Genomic DNA, 15,791 nt, shown 5'->3' on the forward strand with positions numbered 1-15,791 from the left:
TTGAATGTTTAATTATAGTAGGTTTGCATTAGATCTCATGAATTGAATGATCTTTTCCTGGCTATTCATTTCAATGTTAGCATAACTTTTATAAAGTAGTTTTTATTAATGCAAGTTTCTTTTCCTTTAATGAGCAGAGCTGCCAGATCAAGTTTTAAGGGTTTTCAAGGCAGATCAACAAAGTCGCTACATAATGATCAGTAGAGACACCACTGCAAAGGAAGTTGTAATTCAGGCACTTCGTGAATTTGCTGTGACTGCTGCTCCTGAATCATACTCACTCTGTGAAGTCTCTGTCACTCCTGAAGGCGTTATCAAACAAAGGCGTCTTCCAGATCAACTATCAAAGCTTGCTGATCGTATTCAACTTAGTGGCAGGTAATGGTGATTTTGTTGCCATCTTCCGTGCTTCTGCAAGAAAACCAATTAAAATAAACTGGAAAAAAATTGAGTTTGAATTTAAGGTTAAAGTTTTACCACAGCTGGACTGTGTTGTAGGTATAGCAATATGTCCATTTCTGGTTTAAATTGGTCTTTACGTTGGGTGAAATGCTTTTAAATTATTTTCATTTTTTTTTGTACAGTTCTCTTCCCATTCTATTAACTTTACATTGTTCCCTCTCCAACATTTCTAGCAATCTGTTAACAGGCAAGAGCTGAAGTGTCCATAGAACATTGGTTCAATTTCTCACCATTTTCTCAAGGCCCACCCCTCATGAAATTCAAATTTAGTTTAAGAGATGATCATAGAGAGAGGTGCAGATATCAAAGAAACTCTTGTTGTTTATAAAACCATGTGGCTATAAATTTGGTTTGCTGTTTGCATAGTGAATGGTACAAGAGGGTGTTAAAGTTTTGCAGGATCTGAAAGCATTACCAAAAAGAGATTTGAAGGGGTTAGTTGCATGCTGGTATGAAATAAATTGAAAAAAGTATTAATTTACCCATGTATTCAGATTATTGGTGTATTATTTTTCTTTCATTTAATATTGTTTACTTTTGTCTTCTGTAGATACTATCTGAAGAATAACATGGAGACAGAGACACTGTGCTCAGATGAGGACGCTCAGGAATTGTTCCGGGAAAGTCATATTATACTGCTACAGCTAAGTACTATTGAAGTTGCCACCCAACTCTCGATGAGGAACTTTGAACTATTTCGTAACATTGAACCCACAGAATATATTGATGACTTGTTCAAACTTAAGTCAAAAACTGAATGTGCCAACCTTAAGAAATTTGAGAACATTATAAATCAGGAAACATTTTGGGTTGCAACAGAGATTCTTCGAGAGTCAAACCAATTGAAGAGAATGAAGATAATTAAACACTTTATCAAAATGGCGCTACACTGTAGAGAATGCAAGAACTTTAACTCCATGTTTGCAATAATCAGGTAATAATCAGAGCCTATTATTTCTAACAGTTATTTTCTTTAAGTTACTTAATTCTTGCATTCATTTTAGGAAGGGTTAAACTAATAATGGATAAAGTTTCAAATCACATTTTGTTGTAAATGAAATGCAAGCGCTATAGATTTTGATCATAGTTTACACAATCCCAAATTTGTATCCTAAAGACAGTGAAAATGTATTCCTACTTCAGCTGTGAACTATGTATTCAGCATTGTGGTTATTATCCTTGCCATGCAGCAGAAAGGTTTAAGATGATTGAAATATATTAAACTGTTTGGAAGTAGAAACTCAGGAGGAAATTCAGAAGCACTTGAATCAAGGATTAATAAGGACAATATGACAAGGCAAAAAGTAATAAAATGGAGATTTGCAATCCTCATGTAGTCCAGTCACTAGTTTACTAAAATTTGTCATCATTTTCACCTTCCCAGGCATGTAAAGGCAATAACTACCAGCCTTGGCAAGGATATTTTCATCCTGTGAATGAAATAAAAAGTATAGTGCAGATTTAAAGAGGTGTTAGTGACATAAAGCTTAATGAAAGAGTTGAATTTAAGAAGAGGCAAGGAGGTTTAGTGAGGGAATTCTAGGATTTAGGCAGGTGACTAAAGGCATGGGTGTTATCATTATAGCAAAATGAGGCGGGCAAGATTGTGCAAAGGGTTGGTACGGAGAAATGGAAAGAGAGGCAGATGAAGTGAATGGGCAGCAATATCTTAGGTGAAATACAATATCGGAAACCGTGAGGTCATCCACTTTGGTAGTAAAAACAGACAGAGTGTATTTTTTTTTTAACTATTGAGAGATTGAAAGTTGATATTCAAAAGGACATGGGTATCCTTGTGCAAGAATCACTGGAAGTCAACGTGGAGATACAGCAAGCAGTTAGGAAGGCAAACAATTCGTTAGCCCGTATAACAAGAGGGTTGAAATACAAGAGTATAAAAGCATTGCTGCAATTATATTGTGCCCTGGTGTGGCCACATTTAGTCTATTGTGTGCCTACCTGATGTCCTTACAAAGAAAAGATACATTTGCAATATAAAGTATGCAACAAAGATTCACCAGATTGATTCCTGGGATGGCGGGTGTGTTGTATGAAAAAGTCAGCAGACTGGGCATACAGTGTTTTGATTTCGGAAGAATAAAATATGGTCTCATTGAAATGTACAGAATTGTTATGGAGTTTGATAGAAGAGGAAGGCAAACAATACGTTAGCCCTGATGGTGTTTCCCCTAGCTTGGATTTTTTGAACTAGGGGCCACTGTTCCAAATGAGAAGAAATTTCTTCATCCAGAAGGTATTGAACCTTTGGAATTCTCTACCCAAGGGGACTCCAGAAGCTCAGTCACTCAGTACATTCAAGACACAGATGGATAGATATTAAGGGAATTAAAGGATGTGGGCTTTAAATTCATTAAATCCTTGCAAGGTTTACCAATTACAACTCAAAGAACTTAACAAAATTGTTTTCTGTCATTTTTGTTCATTTTGTTTTTGATGTATACAGGTGGATGCAGGGGGAATTTAAGCTACAGGGCTGGAAAATTGTACAAAAATGACAAAGAGGAGGCTAGGGAGTATATTAAAAATAAGGATAAGAAATTTAAGTCGATAGATAAAATTTAAGTAAAAGACAACTAAATAAAAGAAGTCTAAAAAGCCATGGGTGGGTATAAAAATGAAGTATGTTTCTTAGAAATGCAAAGCCTAATACACAAAATGAAAGTTTTTTACGATAAGGGAGAGGGAAGGTTTACAACCAAATTATGAGACAAAACTCTTGTATGTTTCTATTTAACCATATCAAAGGGATTTTTTTAACAATGTTTAAGACATGGAAATTGCTGTGCACATGGTCTGTAAAAGGTCTATTAGCTGGAACTAAAATTTGTGACACTCGAGTAATTAAGGAGATGGCTGTTGAACAGGAGCACAATTGCCCTTATCATGTTCATATAATATTTTTCTTTAAACTCCATATCAGTATTTTACTGTTATGTAAGAATATTTATTTTCAATTTTGTTACCTTCTTGGCGTTGTGATTGGTAAACCTGGCAAGGCTTTATTGAATTTAAAGCCCAGCAGTAATGGCAGGGGATTGGAATAATGCATTTGACCCAGCAATGAGCTTTACTAATGGAAAAATAAGGATAAGGATGGAAACTAAAATGGAATGGGTTTAAGGGAAATGTGAAAATGAGGCATGGAAAATTTTCCATGCTCGATAGAAGATACAGTCTAAAATTAAATGCAATACATAGCTGCAGCTCAGATTTTGGAGAAATTTGCATAGGAGCTCTGTTTAATACTTATTTTTTTCATAGGTTTTCACTTTGCCAACTTGACATCTTTGAAACACTGAACAGAACTTAAATGTGAAAACAAGTATTTTTTTTCAGAAATGCAGCAGGTTGTAGTGGCAACCTGAGTGTTGTATTTTGTAAATGTTCATGGAAACGTTACAAGGGATGGAATAGATGTTCTGCTATAGTGGACTGCAATCTTGCATTGGTTTGAAATTACTTGAGGAAAATTTGAATCCATCATTGCCATTTCCACACTATGCTAATGTAAAGCAACAAACAATCTGCTGGAGGAACTCAGTGGGTCGAGCAGCATTTATCAGGGTAAAAGGAGTTATCAATGTTTCGGGTCAAAACCCTGCATTAGGACTGAGTGTGGAGAGGGAAGATAGCCAGTGTAATGAGGAGAAGGGGAATGGTGAGACAAGGGCCAGTGGGTGGTCTGAGGATGGGTGAAGGATGATGGGTAGATAGAGCCAGGTGGGGGAGGTGGATTTGGGAAACATAGGCAGGTGGATGATGGGTGGAGGCAGGCAAAAAAGAAAAGGTAGGTAGGGGGAAGGGGCGGGTGAGAGTGGTGACAGCTGTCATCTTTCACCCATTCTCAGTCCACAATCACCTACTGCTCGCTGTCTCACCATTCCATAGAACATAGAACAATACAGCACAATACACGCCCTTTGGCCCACCATGTTGTGCCGACCTTTAAACCATGCCTAATACTATCTAACCCCTCTAATATGAGGGGTGACCATCACTCAGCAGAAGAATAGCATATTTTCCTTCAAACAATCTGAAACTGTTGTAATTCTTCACTTACGAAGATACTGTAAAGTCAACAGTTGGACAATTTTCTTTTGGCTGGAAATGTTTGCAATGATAAACTCCTAGGATATGATTATATGCTTTACTTTTACTAATGTGGGAAAGGAGAATTTTTAAATGTGAAATGCTACACTTCTATAAATTTTCAAAATCTTAATTTTGTCTATAACAGAAAACCTGTTATATAAAAATACAAGTTTTAGTGTTAACCACCAAAATTTCTTCAAATCTGTGCTAAGCAAAAATAGTAAACCTTCATGATGTTTATTGTACAAAGTTTAATGTTTTATAAAATAACATTACTGATTTAATATTTTCTTGTTTTTTTATTACTTTATAGTTATTTGAATATATTGTGCAACATTGTTTCAGTTGAAAGAAAATTCTGAATTGTAGTCCCTTTAGAGGAGTATGATTTAGTCCAATGATACTGAAAATTGAATCATAGTCTGTGATTTTTATATCAACATAACAAGTCATATTTTAGTGCCTCATAAAAATAAGAGAGGAGCAAAATATCTGTCTAGAGCTTTAAAGTTTGATGCATCAAGATTTAACTAAAAATAGGAAAATGTTCAATTTCATGTTGTTACTGGTTTACCTAAAAGATCTATTTAAATGTTGTCAGTTTTGCCAATTGTAATTATTGTTTTCATCTCAACATCCAGTGGTCTATATCTTGCACCAGTGGCACGACTGCGTAACACATGGGAAAAGCTTCCAAGCAAGTATGAGAAGTTATTTCAGGATCTTCAGGATCTCTTGGATCCTTCCAGAAATATGGCTAAATACCGCAATGTTCTCAATAACCAGAACCTGCAGCCTCCTATTATTCCTCTTTTCCCTGTGATCAAAAAAGATCTGACATTCCTACATGAAGGTAATTCTCTTTAAAAGTAAAATATGACTCATTCCTCCTCAAATTTAAAATTCCTTGTCTTTCTCCCACAACTTAAAACTCAAGCTTGATGCCAACATTCAATATATCCTGATTTATCTTTTCAATCTTAATTGAGTGTTTGTCCTTCCTTGGATGTTAAATAGACAACTTTAATGTGTTAAATAGTGATCTCCTTTGCCTCCTTCTTAGGTGTTATTGTATACTTTTCTTCCCTTAGGAAATGACTCCAAAGTAGAAGGTTTGGTCAATTTTGAAAAGCTACGGATGATTGCTAAGGAAATCCGTCATGTTGGCCGTATGGCTTCAGTTAATATGGATCCAGCTGTTATGTTCAGAACAAGGTTAGTGCCTTGGTTTGCAAGATACACAAATCCACAGTGATGCATTTTGAACCATTTAAAATGGGCTAAATGTAAGCAAAGGTGCTTTTTGTTCATAAAATAACAATTTTGATTCAGCAGTTACAACAGCAATGATGCTATAATACTTGCTTTACATTAATTTGCCTAATGTCAATATGCTGATAATTACCTGATACAGCATGAAAGAATTCTCAGTTACAGCTATTAATCACTATTACTTTGTAATAATAGCATCTTGAGTATGTTAGTGTTTTAGTTTAGGTTTCTTTGAAATATTTCATCTTTATAATGTAATGATCTACAAAGGTCTTGTATTAGCAAACTGTGAACTACAATTCAAAATTATCTCATATTTTATACTGTTGAATAGGAGCTAAGTGAATGCAGTGAAGGCTCCTTTTTTCTTACTACAACTGATAAAATTGTGTCCTATATTTGGCATGCACATCATTCTGATCTTCTGGATGTTCTAAAGCAAGTGAAGTTTGTAGTCTTATGGTGGCTCTAAATTAAAATGTCTGCCTAAAGGTCAACTGTTAACATTTGAATGATGAAAGGCCTTCTGTAATATACTTGCACTTGAATTATAAATGAAGTTGGAGCTGAATCGCCAAAAACTTGTGATAAACTGTGTATATATATGTTTCAACAAGGTATTGTATTTAGAAGTTGGTATATGTAGATTTCAGCAAAATTTAAAAAAAGCTTTTGGTTGAAAGTGATCAGTCAGTCCAGCTGAAAATCAAAATGCCATAAATGCTGGAAATCCGCCATTCTAGTTGTATTTAAATTTAATACTTATTTAGCTTTTGCTTTTGTAGTTGCTGAATCACTCTGGTTTATAACATGGGCAATTTATTCAATGGGAAGATGATACGAACATAAGGCGTAGAAGCAAGGGTGAGCCTTCCAGCCCCTTGAACATACCCAATGAGCAGTAAGATCATGGATGATTGGGTCTTCGACCTCAACTCCATTTTCTGTCCTCCTAGCGCTTGAATTACCTGCACTCCAAAAATGTATCTCAGTATTCTGTATACTTAATGACTCAGCATCAAAAACTCTCTGGACTAGAGAATTCCAAAAATTCTCAATCTTCTGAGAAAATGTCCTAATCTGTGTCTTAAGCAGTCAAACATTTTCCTAAGACTTTGTTCTAAAGTCTGCCACCAGCAGAGTTACCCTGAGAGCTTCAATGCTGCTAAACTATTAGAATTTTATATAATTCAATTAAAGCACAGCTCATGCTTCAGAACTCCAATAAGTACAGGTCCAACCTTTCTTCATACATTAACCACTTCATCCCAGTGATCAGTTTAGAGAACCTTGCTAAACTGCTTCCAAGGTAAATCTATCCTTTCTTAAATAAAAGAATACAAAGCCCAGGTGTGGTCTTACCAATTCCCTGTACAGTTGCAAACCTTCCCTACTGTTGTACTCCATTCTTCATTGCAATAATGGCCAGCAATCCAAGTGCCTTCTTAATTATTTGCTGTTACCTGCACGCTAAGTTTGCGTTTCTTCCACAAGGACAAGCAGATCTGAAGAACATTTAATAATCTAACATTCTAATTGTCTCTTCTTCCTGCCAAAATGAATTACATCACATTTCTTCATATTATGCTCCATCCACTATCTTTTTTCTCATATCTGTCCACATCTCTTTGCAAACACTGTGTGTCCTCATCAGAGCTTATTTTCCCACCTATCTTTGTACCAGTAGGCGACCAAGGTCAATTTAAGGGATCATCCAAGATTTCAGTCCAGGATCTCTTGAATGATATATGCTTCAGATCCCAACAGACAATCATACCCTTCTCTTCAAAGACAGAAAACACAAGGTTATCTGTAACTCCTGGACTAACAAACTCATTGATCTGAAGAACTTTATTTAAGCAGCTTCTGTTGTTTCGATGCATAATATTTTTATTCACCAAGTTTTCGCAGAAGCAAGATGATTAATGTTATCACTTCTGGATTGTTTCTTGTGGTTTGTTTTGCAGATAAATTTGACAATTTCCATTTATATGTTAACCATTATCACAGCTCTACAGCAAATTAAGACTCTGGTATCCCATGTGGATTGGATTTTGAGTTTGTCAGGGCTCCAAATAGCTTTGGTTGTTCTTGATATGGGGCTTCATTAAGAGAGGATATTTTTCAAACCATTCGGTCTAGAATAAGCCAAAATTAAGGACATATTCTTGTAAAGAATACAGGATAGAAATTTTTCTCCTGTTGCTTTTGCTAAAGACACAATATGACGCTGGCAGCACATTGCAATTCAGAAGTTTCTCCCTTGCCTGATGGATGATGGAATAGATACTCTCACAAGATTTAAGAAGTATTTCAATCAGCTTGAAACATTATGACTGGGTGCTGGAAAATGGCATCAGTGTAGATAGATACTTAGGGCCGGTATGGATGTAGTGAACTGGAGGATCTGTTTCTGTTCCCTGAGATTCTATGATTTTAACTTTAGTTCATTTGAAGTCACTTGAAGCAAACTTAGGAAGCATTGTACAATACCAACACTTCACTGTGTGTTTAGAGCAAGTCACTTTGAATTAATTTCTACGGAGACGCAAGAGATTCTGCAGATGCTGCAATCTGGAGCAACACACACAAAATGCTGGAAGAACTCAGCAGGTCAGGCAGCATCTATGGATGGACTAGTCAGAGACTAGACCTGATGAAGGGTTTCAACCCGAAACGTTGACTGTTTATTTTCCTCCATAGATGCTGCCTGACCTGCTGACCTTCTCCGGCATTTTGTGTCTGTTGCTATTGAATTAATTTCTACTTTGTGTCCATTTACTTTTAAAATATGACTCTGTCGAATATTCACTTTGAATTTAGGGATAACATTTTCACTGGCCCTCAATGAAATGAAAATAAACAGAGGTAGAAATATGTCTTTGGTTGCTGGTGATGAAGACAAATTTCTACCCAGCATTTCTGTAATGTGCTGCCAATCGCAATATCAGATTCATTTGGGTTCCACATTCCATATGTCCTTACAACATAGGAGGGGATCATTCAGCCCCATGAAGTCTATGGTGGGTTGGCAGATGTAAAAATCTAATGCATATCAGATATAGCTGAAGCTGCTGTCCATACCATTAAAAAAAATCCATTATTTTGGATTGGAAAGTATTATACCATATTAATGTGACTTTAGTTTTCACTGCTGGGAGATCTCTCTGGTGTGTAACTTGACAGCTAGACCCGAGATGGTTCTGCCCATTCCATTTATTAGTTCAATTTTAAAGGTATTGTATTGTGGTTATAATGGACAGGTTGTGTTATGTCTTTGAAGAGAGCAATGTCAAAACAGAACCTCAGTTAGCCTTAAATTATTGTAAATAATTTTGCTATTAACAAATTGTGTTTTTAATTAAGTTACCTTCCACTGTAAAGGATAAATGTTACTGTGACTGGACTAGAAAATTTGAATCTAAATTAGTATAATTGATCATGGTCACTTTTGTGTGTTGTGACGACTGAAGTGACTGGACTGTGTTATGTCCCTTGGCTTTTGTTACTGCATGTCTGAGATCTAGTCTTTTCTGTCTGAGCTTGTGATCTTTCTCTGTCTTTCTTCCTATACCCACGCTTCAATATTCATGGCTCTCACTTACAGGAAGAAGAAATGGAGAAGTCTGGGGTAAGTGGTGGTACTGCAGGCACAAGGACATTTTTGCCATTTTGCATTTTTTCTTTCTGCTGCTTCCTTTATGCTTTGACATTTTCAGTTTAACCCTTTTGTGCTCTGGCTTTATTGGATGATCTTTACCTACTCACATGAGTCTTTTCTAACATTACTGAGGCTACTAAGGTAATTTGGAAAATATTTTATAAGCAGTAACTTCAAAACCATTGAAGCATGTACTTCATTTGAAGTTGCATATTTAATAATGATTTGAAGGTGGCATTTATTGACAGATTATAAAAGTCTTGTAAACATTAATTGTTTTATTGGCAGTCATAATTTTTTGGCTACAAAGGTATTATAATTACAAAATATTTCTCCCCTTTCTTACAGCATTAGGGACTTCTATGCCAAGAGGTTTGACTTATTTAATTGGTAGTTCAGTTTAATGTTAGGTTTTAACTCTCTTGACAGTGTTTGGCGCACAAATTTTAATAAACCTGATCTAAAAGTGAATTACATTTTTATTCACTTTATTCAATTTTACATGGAAAATAACATCACAGAATTGTGAAATACTTCTGTTGTGGTTTGAATATTTACCTATATTTATGGCCATTCTGAGAGATGCTAAAGTTTAAATTGCATTGTTTGTGTGAATTTTAAGCTTAGCCACTGATAGACTGTGAACCTAGTATTTGCTTTCTTCTCTTCATGTAGAGGCAAACATACTACTCCTTGTGAGTGGCTGCTTAAATTATACTTTTTTGCTGATCATAAAATAGTTTAAAATCATAGAGAAGTTTTACTTTTAATATCAGGATTTATTTTAACTGCTACTTAACATCAGTCCTGCATGAGCTTTGACTCCTACTCCAACTGTTCTGCTGGAGTGGTAGCCTCTTTCAAGCTAGTGGGCAGAGATGCTTATAGTGGTGTAAATTTTGATTGTCAAATTGTTGCAGGATAGGGCTATCTGCAGAGTAGTTGCTGGGTTTTATTTTTCTTTCACTCTTAATTCCTCCTTTATTTTTGTCTGACCTACTGGAATGAGGCATGTGTTATTTTGCTTGAACAAGACTGACCTCGATCTGACTTTTGCATGTTCCAGTCTTTGGCCTTCCATGCTGAAACCAGCGGCATCTCTCTCTCTCTCCCCTCTGGCAGGTCGCTTAGCCAAGGCAGTACAAATACTGCTGTGTTAGATGTGGTACAGACAGGGGGACACAAGAAACGGGTACGTCGCAGCTCGTTTCTCAATGCAAAGAAACTCTATGAAGATGCACAGATGGCACGGAAGGTAAAACAGTACCTTGCAAATCTTAACCTGGATATGGATGAAGAAAGTCTACAGGCTTTGTCACTTCAGTGTGAGCCAAGTACAAATACATGTAAGTAATAGATTTTTTTTTACTATTCTTTGAAAAAACTAACAATTGGAGCAACCAGGTTTTCGGATTTCATTCGGCTGTGCATTAGAAGAAACATATGGGCCTTAATTTTCAGGGAATTGTCACTCTGAAGATATGAAAGTAGGTTAATTGGTAACTATTAATGTGTACATGGACTCTTGACCTCCATCGTGTACGTAAATGGCAAAAAGAATCAAAGGGGAGTTAATGAGCATGTGTGAGAGAGAATAAGTTGAAGGGTACAGGGAAATCAACAATGCTGAGATCGAGAGGGTTGAGAGCTTCAAGTTCCTAGGAGTGAATATCACCAGCAGCCTGTCCAGGTCCTACCATATAGATGCCATGGCCAAGAAAGCCCACCAGCGCCTCTACTCCCTCAGGATGCTAAAGAAATTTGGCATGTCCCCCGTCAACCCTCACCAATTTTTATCAATGCACCATAGAAAGCATCCTATCTGGATACATCATGGCAACTGCAGAGAGTTGTGGACACAACTCAGCATATCATGGAAGCCAGCCCCCCTTCCATGGACTCTGTCTATACTTCTCGCTAGTTTGGTAAAGCAGCCAGCATAATCAAAGACCCCATCCACCCTGGAGATTCTCTTTTCTCTCCTCTCCCATTGGCAGAAGATACAAAAGCCTGAAAACACATACCACCAGGCTCAAGGACAGCTTCTATCCCACTGTTATAAGACTAATGAATGGTTCCCTAGTATGATAAGATGGACCCTTGACCTCACCATCTACCTCATTATGACCTTGCACCTTATTGTCTACCTGCACTGCACTTTCTCTGTAGCTGTAACATGTTACTCTGCACTCTATGATTGTTTTACCTCAATGCACTGTGTAATGAATTGATCTGTATGAACAGTAGGTAGGACAAGTTTTTCAGCCTACCTCAGTACGTGTGACAATAATAAACCAATTCCAATTCCAAGCCACCATGGAGCTGATGGGCCAAATGCCACTTCCTGTATTATTATAGTTGCAAGTTTACGGAGTAACTGTCAACTTTTCCCCATGAAATTGTGAGTGACTTCAGAAATTTCGCAGAAACACAGCAGTACTAAAGTTGTAGTCAGCTGAGCTCGATATTTTTCACATTTGTTAAGCTCTTCTCAGCATGTGAGCATGAAATTGTGATAATTCCCCACCATTTCTCCATTCATTTTACTGGAGGAGAGTGTCTCTGAGGGATTAAGCTAAGTATTAGTTAATATAGATTTTTAATATATGTTCACCTAATGTTTTCAAGTGTTACTTTATCTTTTTTTAATATATTTTTAGGGTTGTCAAGTCATTTTAAACATTTAATTGCCCTATATATAATGGTCTTATAGAGTATGCTTTACCTTTAATTTTGGATTACCCAATGATGATGATTTTACCTTAACCTGACCTCCCACATTGAGACCAGAATCCAGGATGACCATAGGGAAAGACCTGCTTTTGTTGACCGCTCCTGTGTATGTGATACAATGTGGTACACAGGTTGCTGAAATTCTCCAGAATAATTAGGTATATAAAAACTGTGCGACTAATTAATTCCATGATCAGCAACCAATCTCATAGAAATTTTTCTTTCACCTGATCTGATCCAGACCCTTCTACAGGGTATTGCAATAGGGCACTAACATTGATTCAGATTTGACATCCAAACGAAAAAAGGCTTTCGAACTCTGGGTGACATTCCACACCCACATCTGGGGGCAGATGTCACTCTCCGATCAAGGCACAGAGGCAGGCGTGAAACTAATGTCTGGGAAAGCACTTCCCGATTCTAGAACATGTATCCTGTCCACTCCTGTACCAAGGATCGAACCCTACAATTGACAAAGAATCAAACTTGAAATTAAACCTCCCACCCTGTGTCAAGTTCCTTGTCTATTCCCTGGCCGAATGTCTATCTAGTACGGCTATTAGCTGTCAAACTGACCTGTTTGAAGCGACAACCCGACCTGAACCTGACAACTTAGTTGGGTCCTGTTGGGAAGCATGCTCTACTGACAGTATTTCCCAGCACATTTGGATGCAATATTTTGTTCAGTATATATTTGACTTCATTTTTTATCTTAATTTTGTTTACCTTTAAATTTGTATTCCAATTTTTGTGAAATGTTTAAAAGTTAGCTAAAAATTATTCTTTTATAAACCTGGTTTGGTATCTCTAAATTACTTTGCTGTGATGCACTGCTCAGCTTGCTTGATGACATTTCTGTTGCTTGATGTCAGAGACTCCCTTGAACTGATATCTAGGATGGCATTGGGAAAGGGTGCCACAGATCCACTCCACAGATATCATTGAATCATTGCAGGCAGCTTTCCTTGAGCTCAGCAGTGAGTGTCATCAGCACTGCTGACCACAGACTTTGAATGGAACTAAGAACTAAGTATTTTACATTCCACCTAAGGAGGAAGAAAAGCTTTTTCAACCCTTGTTGTTTTTGCCTTCTCCACTACATACAGGATCCATAAATAAAAGTTACACCATATAACACTAAATTAATTGTATTATTTGCAGCATTTCTGCCTTACCAAGAAATGCATAAAAGTTTTTTTTAACAAATCTGTGAATTACCTAGCAGGAGTCAAGAGTTAATATTTTAGGTTGATCTTTTAACTGGACTGTACCAGAAAATTCATAATTACTTTTATTTAACTTTCCATAGATAGTATCTGTATTTCCAGAAATTTGTTGCTTTAGATTTCCAGCATCCACTGTATTTTCCTTCTGTAAACACATCTATTTCTTGTTATCTAGTGCCCAAGAGTACAGGAGAAAGAAAAGCAGGAAAACTTTCAGATACATCTCCAGTTGCTCCAAGATCAGGGGGACAGCATCAGAAGCAGCAGAAAGTAAATCAGGTTCTCCAGGTCCCAGCTGTATCATTGTATCCATCACGCAAGAAAGTGCAAGTTAAAGACCTACCTCCATTTGGTAATAATTTTTATGAAAAATACTGCAGTACTCTGCTCCACAAAATAGTGCATGAAAAATAATCCGCTCGAAGAATGTTACTTGGTTGAAAGTCAATGTTTCTGATAAAAATTGCATAATGTTGTCACGAACCAGCAACAAAAGAAACACACTGAGCATGATTCAGTGTTAAAAACTATTTTATTAATTACTACTTATGATAATACGTAAAAGTAAAAATGTTAGTATGTTGGAATTCAAAAATGTTAAACCTCGAACGTTAACCCCAAAACTAAACTCTTCGTGTGTGTGTGTGTGTGTGTGTGTGTGACAAAGTCCCAAACTCCAAGTTCCAGAATGGTTCTTAAAGTTCAGTTCCGCAAGTCATAAGGTGAAACATGAGCAAGGGCTTCTTCAACAACCACCGTTGTCAGAAGATAAGACGTAGAGAACATAGGGAGAGTAAATACGAAATCCAAATGTTCCACGATGAAACCCAAACGACACTCCAGTGTTTACTCGGTAGTGACTTCCTCACCCCGAAAAGCATCCAAATCGTGGTCGTCCACACACAAATACCTGTTTCCTTCTACAGGTCAGCAACAAAGTGACCTCCACCGGATTACTTCCAACTTCCATACATGGATTTCAGTAGCAAACACAGTTACTGTTTCTCATCCATCGATAGAGAAAACAAGCAGGCTGGTGTCTCTCTCGCTTCTCTCTCTCTCTCTCCTTTTTCTTCTTCTAACTTCTTCAACAACGTCATTACGTCCTTTATCTTCTATTGACATAAGCACGCCCCACACACACATACACACACACTCTCTATCTTAAAGGGACTTTCACTGAGTCCGTAACAACGTGCACAATTTGGAGAATTTGACCTGATGCTTATGGTCACAATGCACACCAGTCCATGTCAGTTACAGTATTTGATGAGCATGCAATGATTTAACATCATGCAGCAGTTACTTAGAGTTTCCAAGTGAAACTGTCAAGTTTTTCTGATTTAGGCAAATCATTGACTATGCAGAGTCGCTGTTTTCATAATGTACCATTAACTACAGCTACACAGGTAATAGGACTACTTGACAATTAACTCCAGAATGTTGGAGATTGCCAGTCAGTTCAGAAGGCTGCAGCAGGTCCACACTGTGATTTTGGGTGGAGTGCACAGTAGTTCTTTGGCAAGGATGTTTTTGTAATTGTCCCACTTGGTGTGCTGCACAACTTGAAGTCAAAGAACAGGTGACCGAAAGAGGAGAGAGACTTGTCCAGGGATTCCATAGGAGAAAGAGTCAAAGGGCTTGTGTGCATAGACTTGTTTGTATGGGTGAGGTTAGGACAAAGTGTTGATGATATTGCCACTGGCTGTGTTTGAAGGCACCAAGTTCAAGTCTTAAAGTTTTAAAATGTTGTGGAATGTAACATAGCAATAACTGCAGAATGCTTCACTCTTGAAGGATAGCCCTGTTACCACTTCCAGCTATCGCTGAATCATTTCAACTCAGGAAGCCTACCAGGCACAAAGGACATGTCCCTAACATTCTGCCACGTTAACAAAATGTTATATGTGCACAGAAATTAGAGCATGCTTCCTTCTATTTCTGTCAGCCATTTTAACAGATCATAGCAATACAAATGTTTTCATTTATGTTGTTTCTCGGTTAAGGCATTGGGCCCTGACGTCAGTCAGCGTAGAACTGCCACAGGATCTGCAGTCACTTAAAGTAGCTATTACCAGAATGACCATTTGTATAAGTATTTGGCACTCTAAGATATGCCATAGTTTTGCACAAAGATAGCAATTGAATCTTATGTCCAAGCTGCACCAGCACAAATGCACTGCCTGAGAATAATGCTTTTTAAGAGCAATCTAATTGCTGGACACAAATGTTACTCTTGCAAAAACAGACAAATTTAAATATTTTTTTCTTTGTTGTTACTTTTTTTTCAGCATTATTTTGACTTGTTTGTGCTGAACAAGATT

General features: G+C 37.1%; 1 protein-coding gene across 7 annotated transcripts in view; it reads left to right on the plus strand.

Moving 5' to 3' along the window:
• The window catches only part of rapgef2b (Rap guanine nucleotide exchange factor 2b), a 290,810-nt gene that overhangs the window by 247,105 nt on the left and 27,914 nt on the right, over positions 1-15,791 (plus strand). For 5 of the 7 annotated variants that reach the window (XM_052009267.1, XM_052009270.1, XM_052009271.1 and 2 more), the window contains 7 exons: positions 138-378; positions 1,013-1,396; positions 5,217-5,428; positions 5,667-5,790; positions 9,455-9,478; positions 10,631-10,854; positions 13,643-13,819. In XM_052009267.1, coding sequence (XP_051865227.1) covers positions 138-378; positions 1,013-1,396; positions 5,217-5,428; positions 5,667-5,790; positions 9,455-9,478; positions 10,631-10,854; positions 13,643-13,819 — 1,386 coding nt within the window. The remainder of the gene's footprint in view (positions 1-137; positions 379-1,012; positions 1,397-5,216; positions 5,429-5,666; positions 5,791-9,454; positions 9,479-10,630; positions 10,855-13,642; positions 13,820-15,791) is intronic. The other 2 variants (XM_052009268.1, XM_052009277.1) reach the window with 1 other exon arrangement.

The sequence above is a fragment of the Pristis pectinata genome, chromosome 2 (genome assembly GCF_009764475.1).
Source record: "Pristis pectinata isolate sPriPec2 chromosome 2, sPriPec2.1.pri, whole genome shotgun sequence".
Taxonomy (NCBI): Eukaryota; Metazoa; Chordata; class Chondrichthyes; order Rhinopristiformes; family Pristidae; genus Pristis; species Pristis pectinata.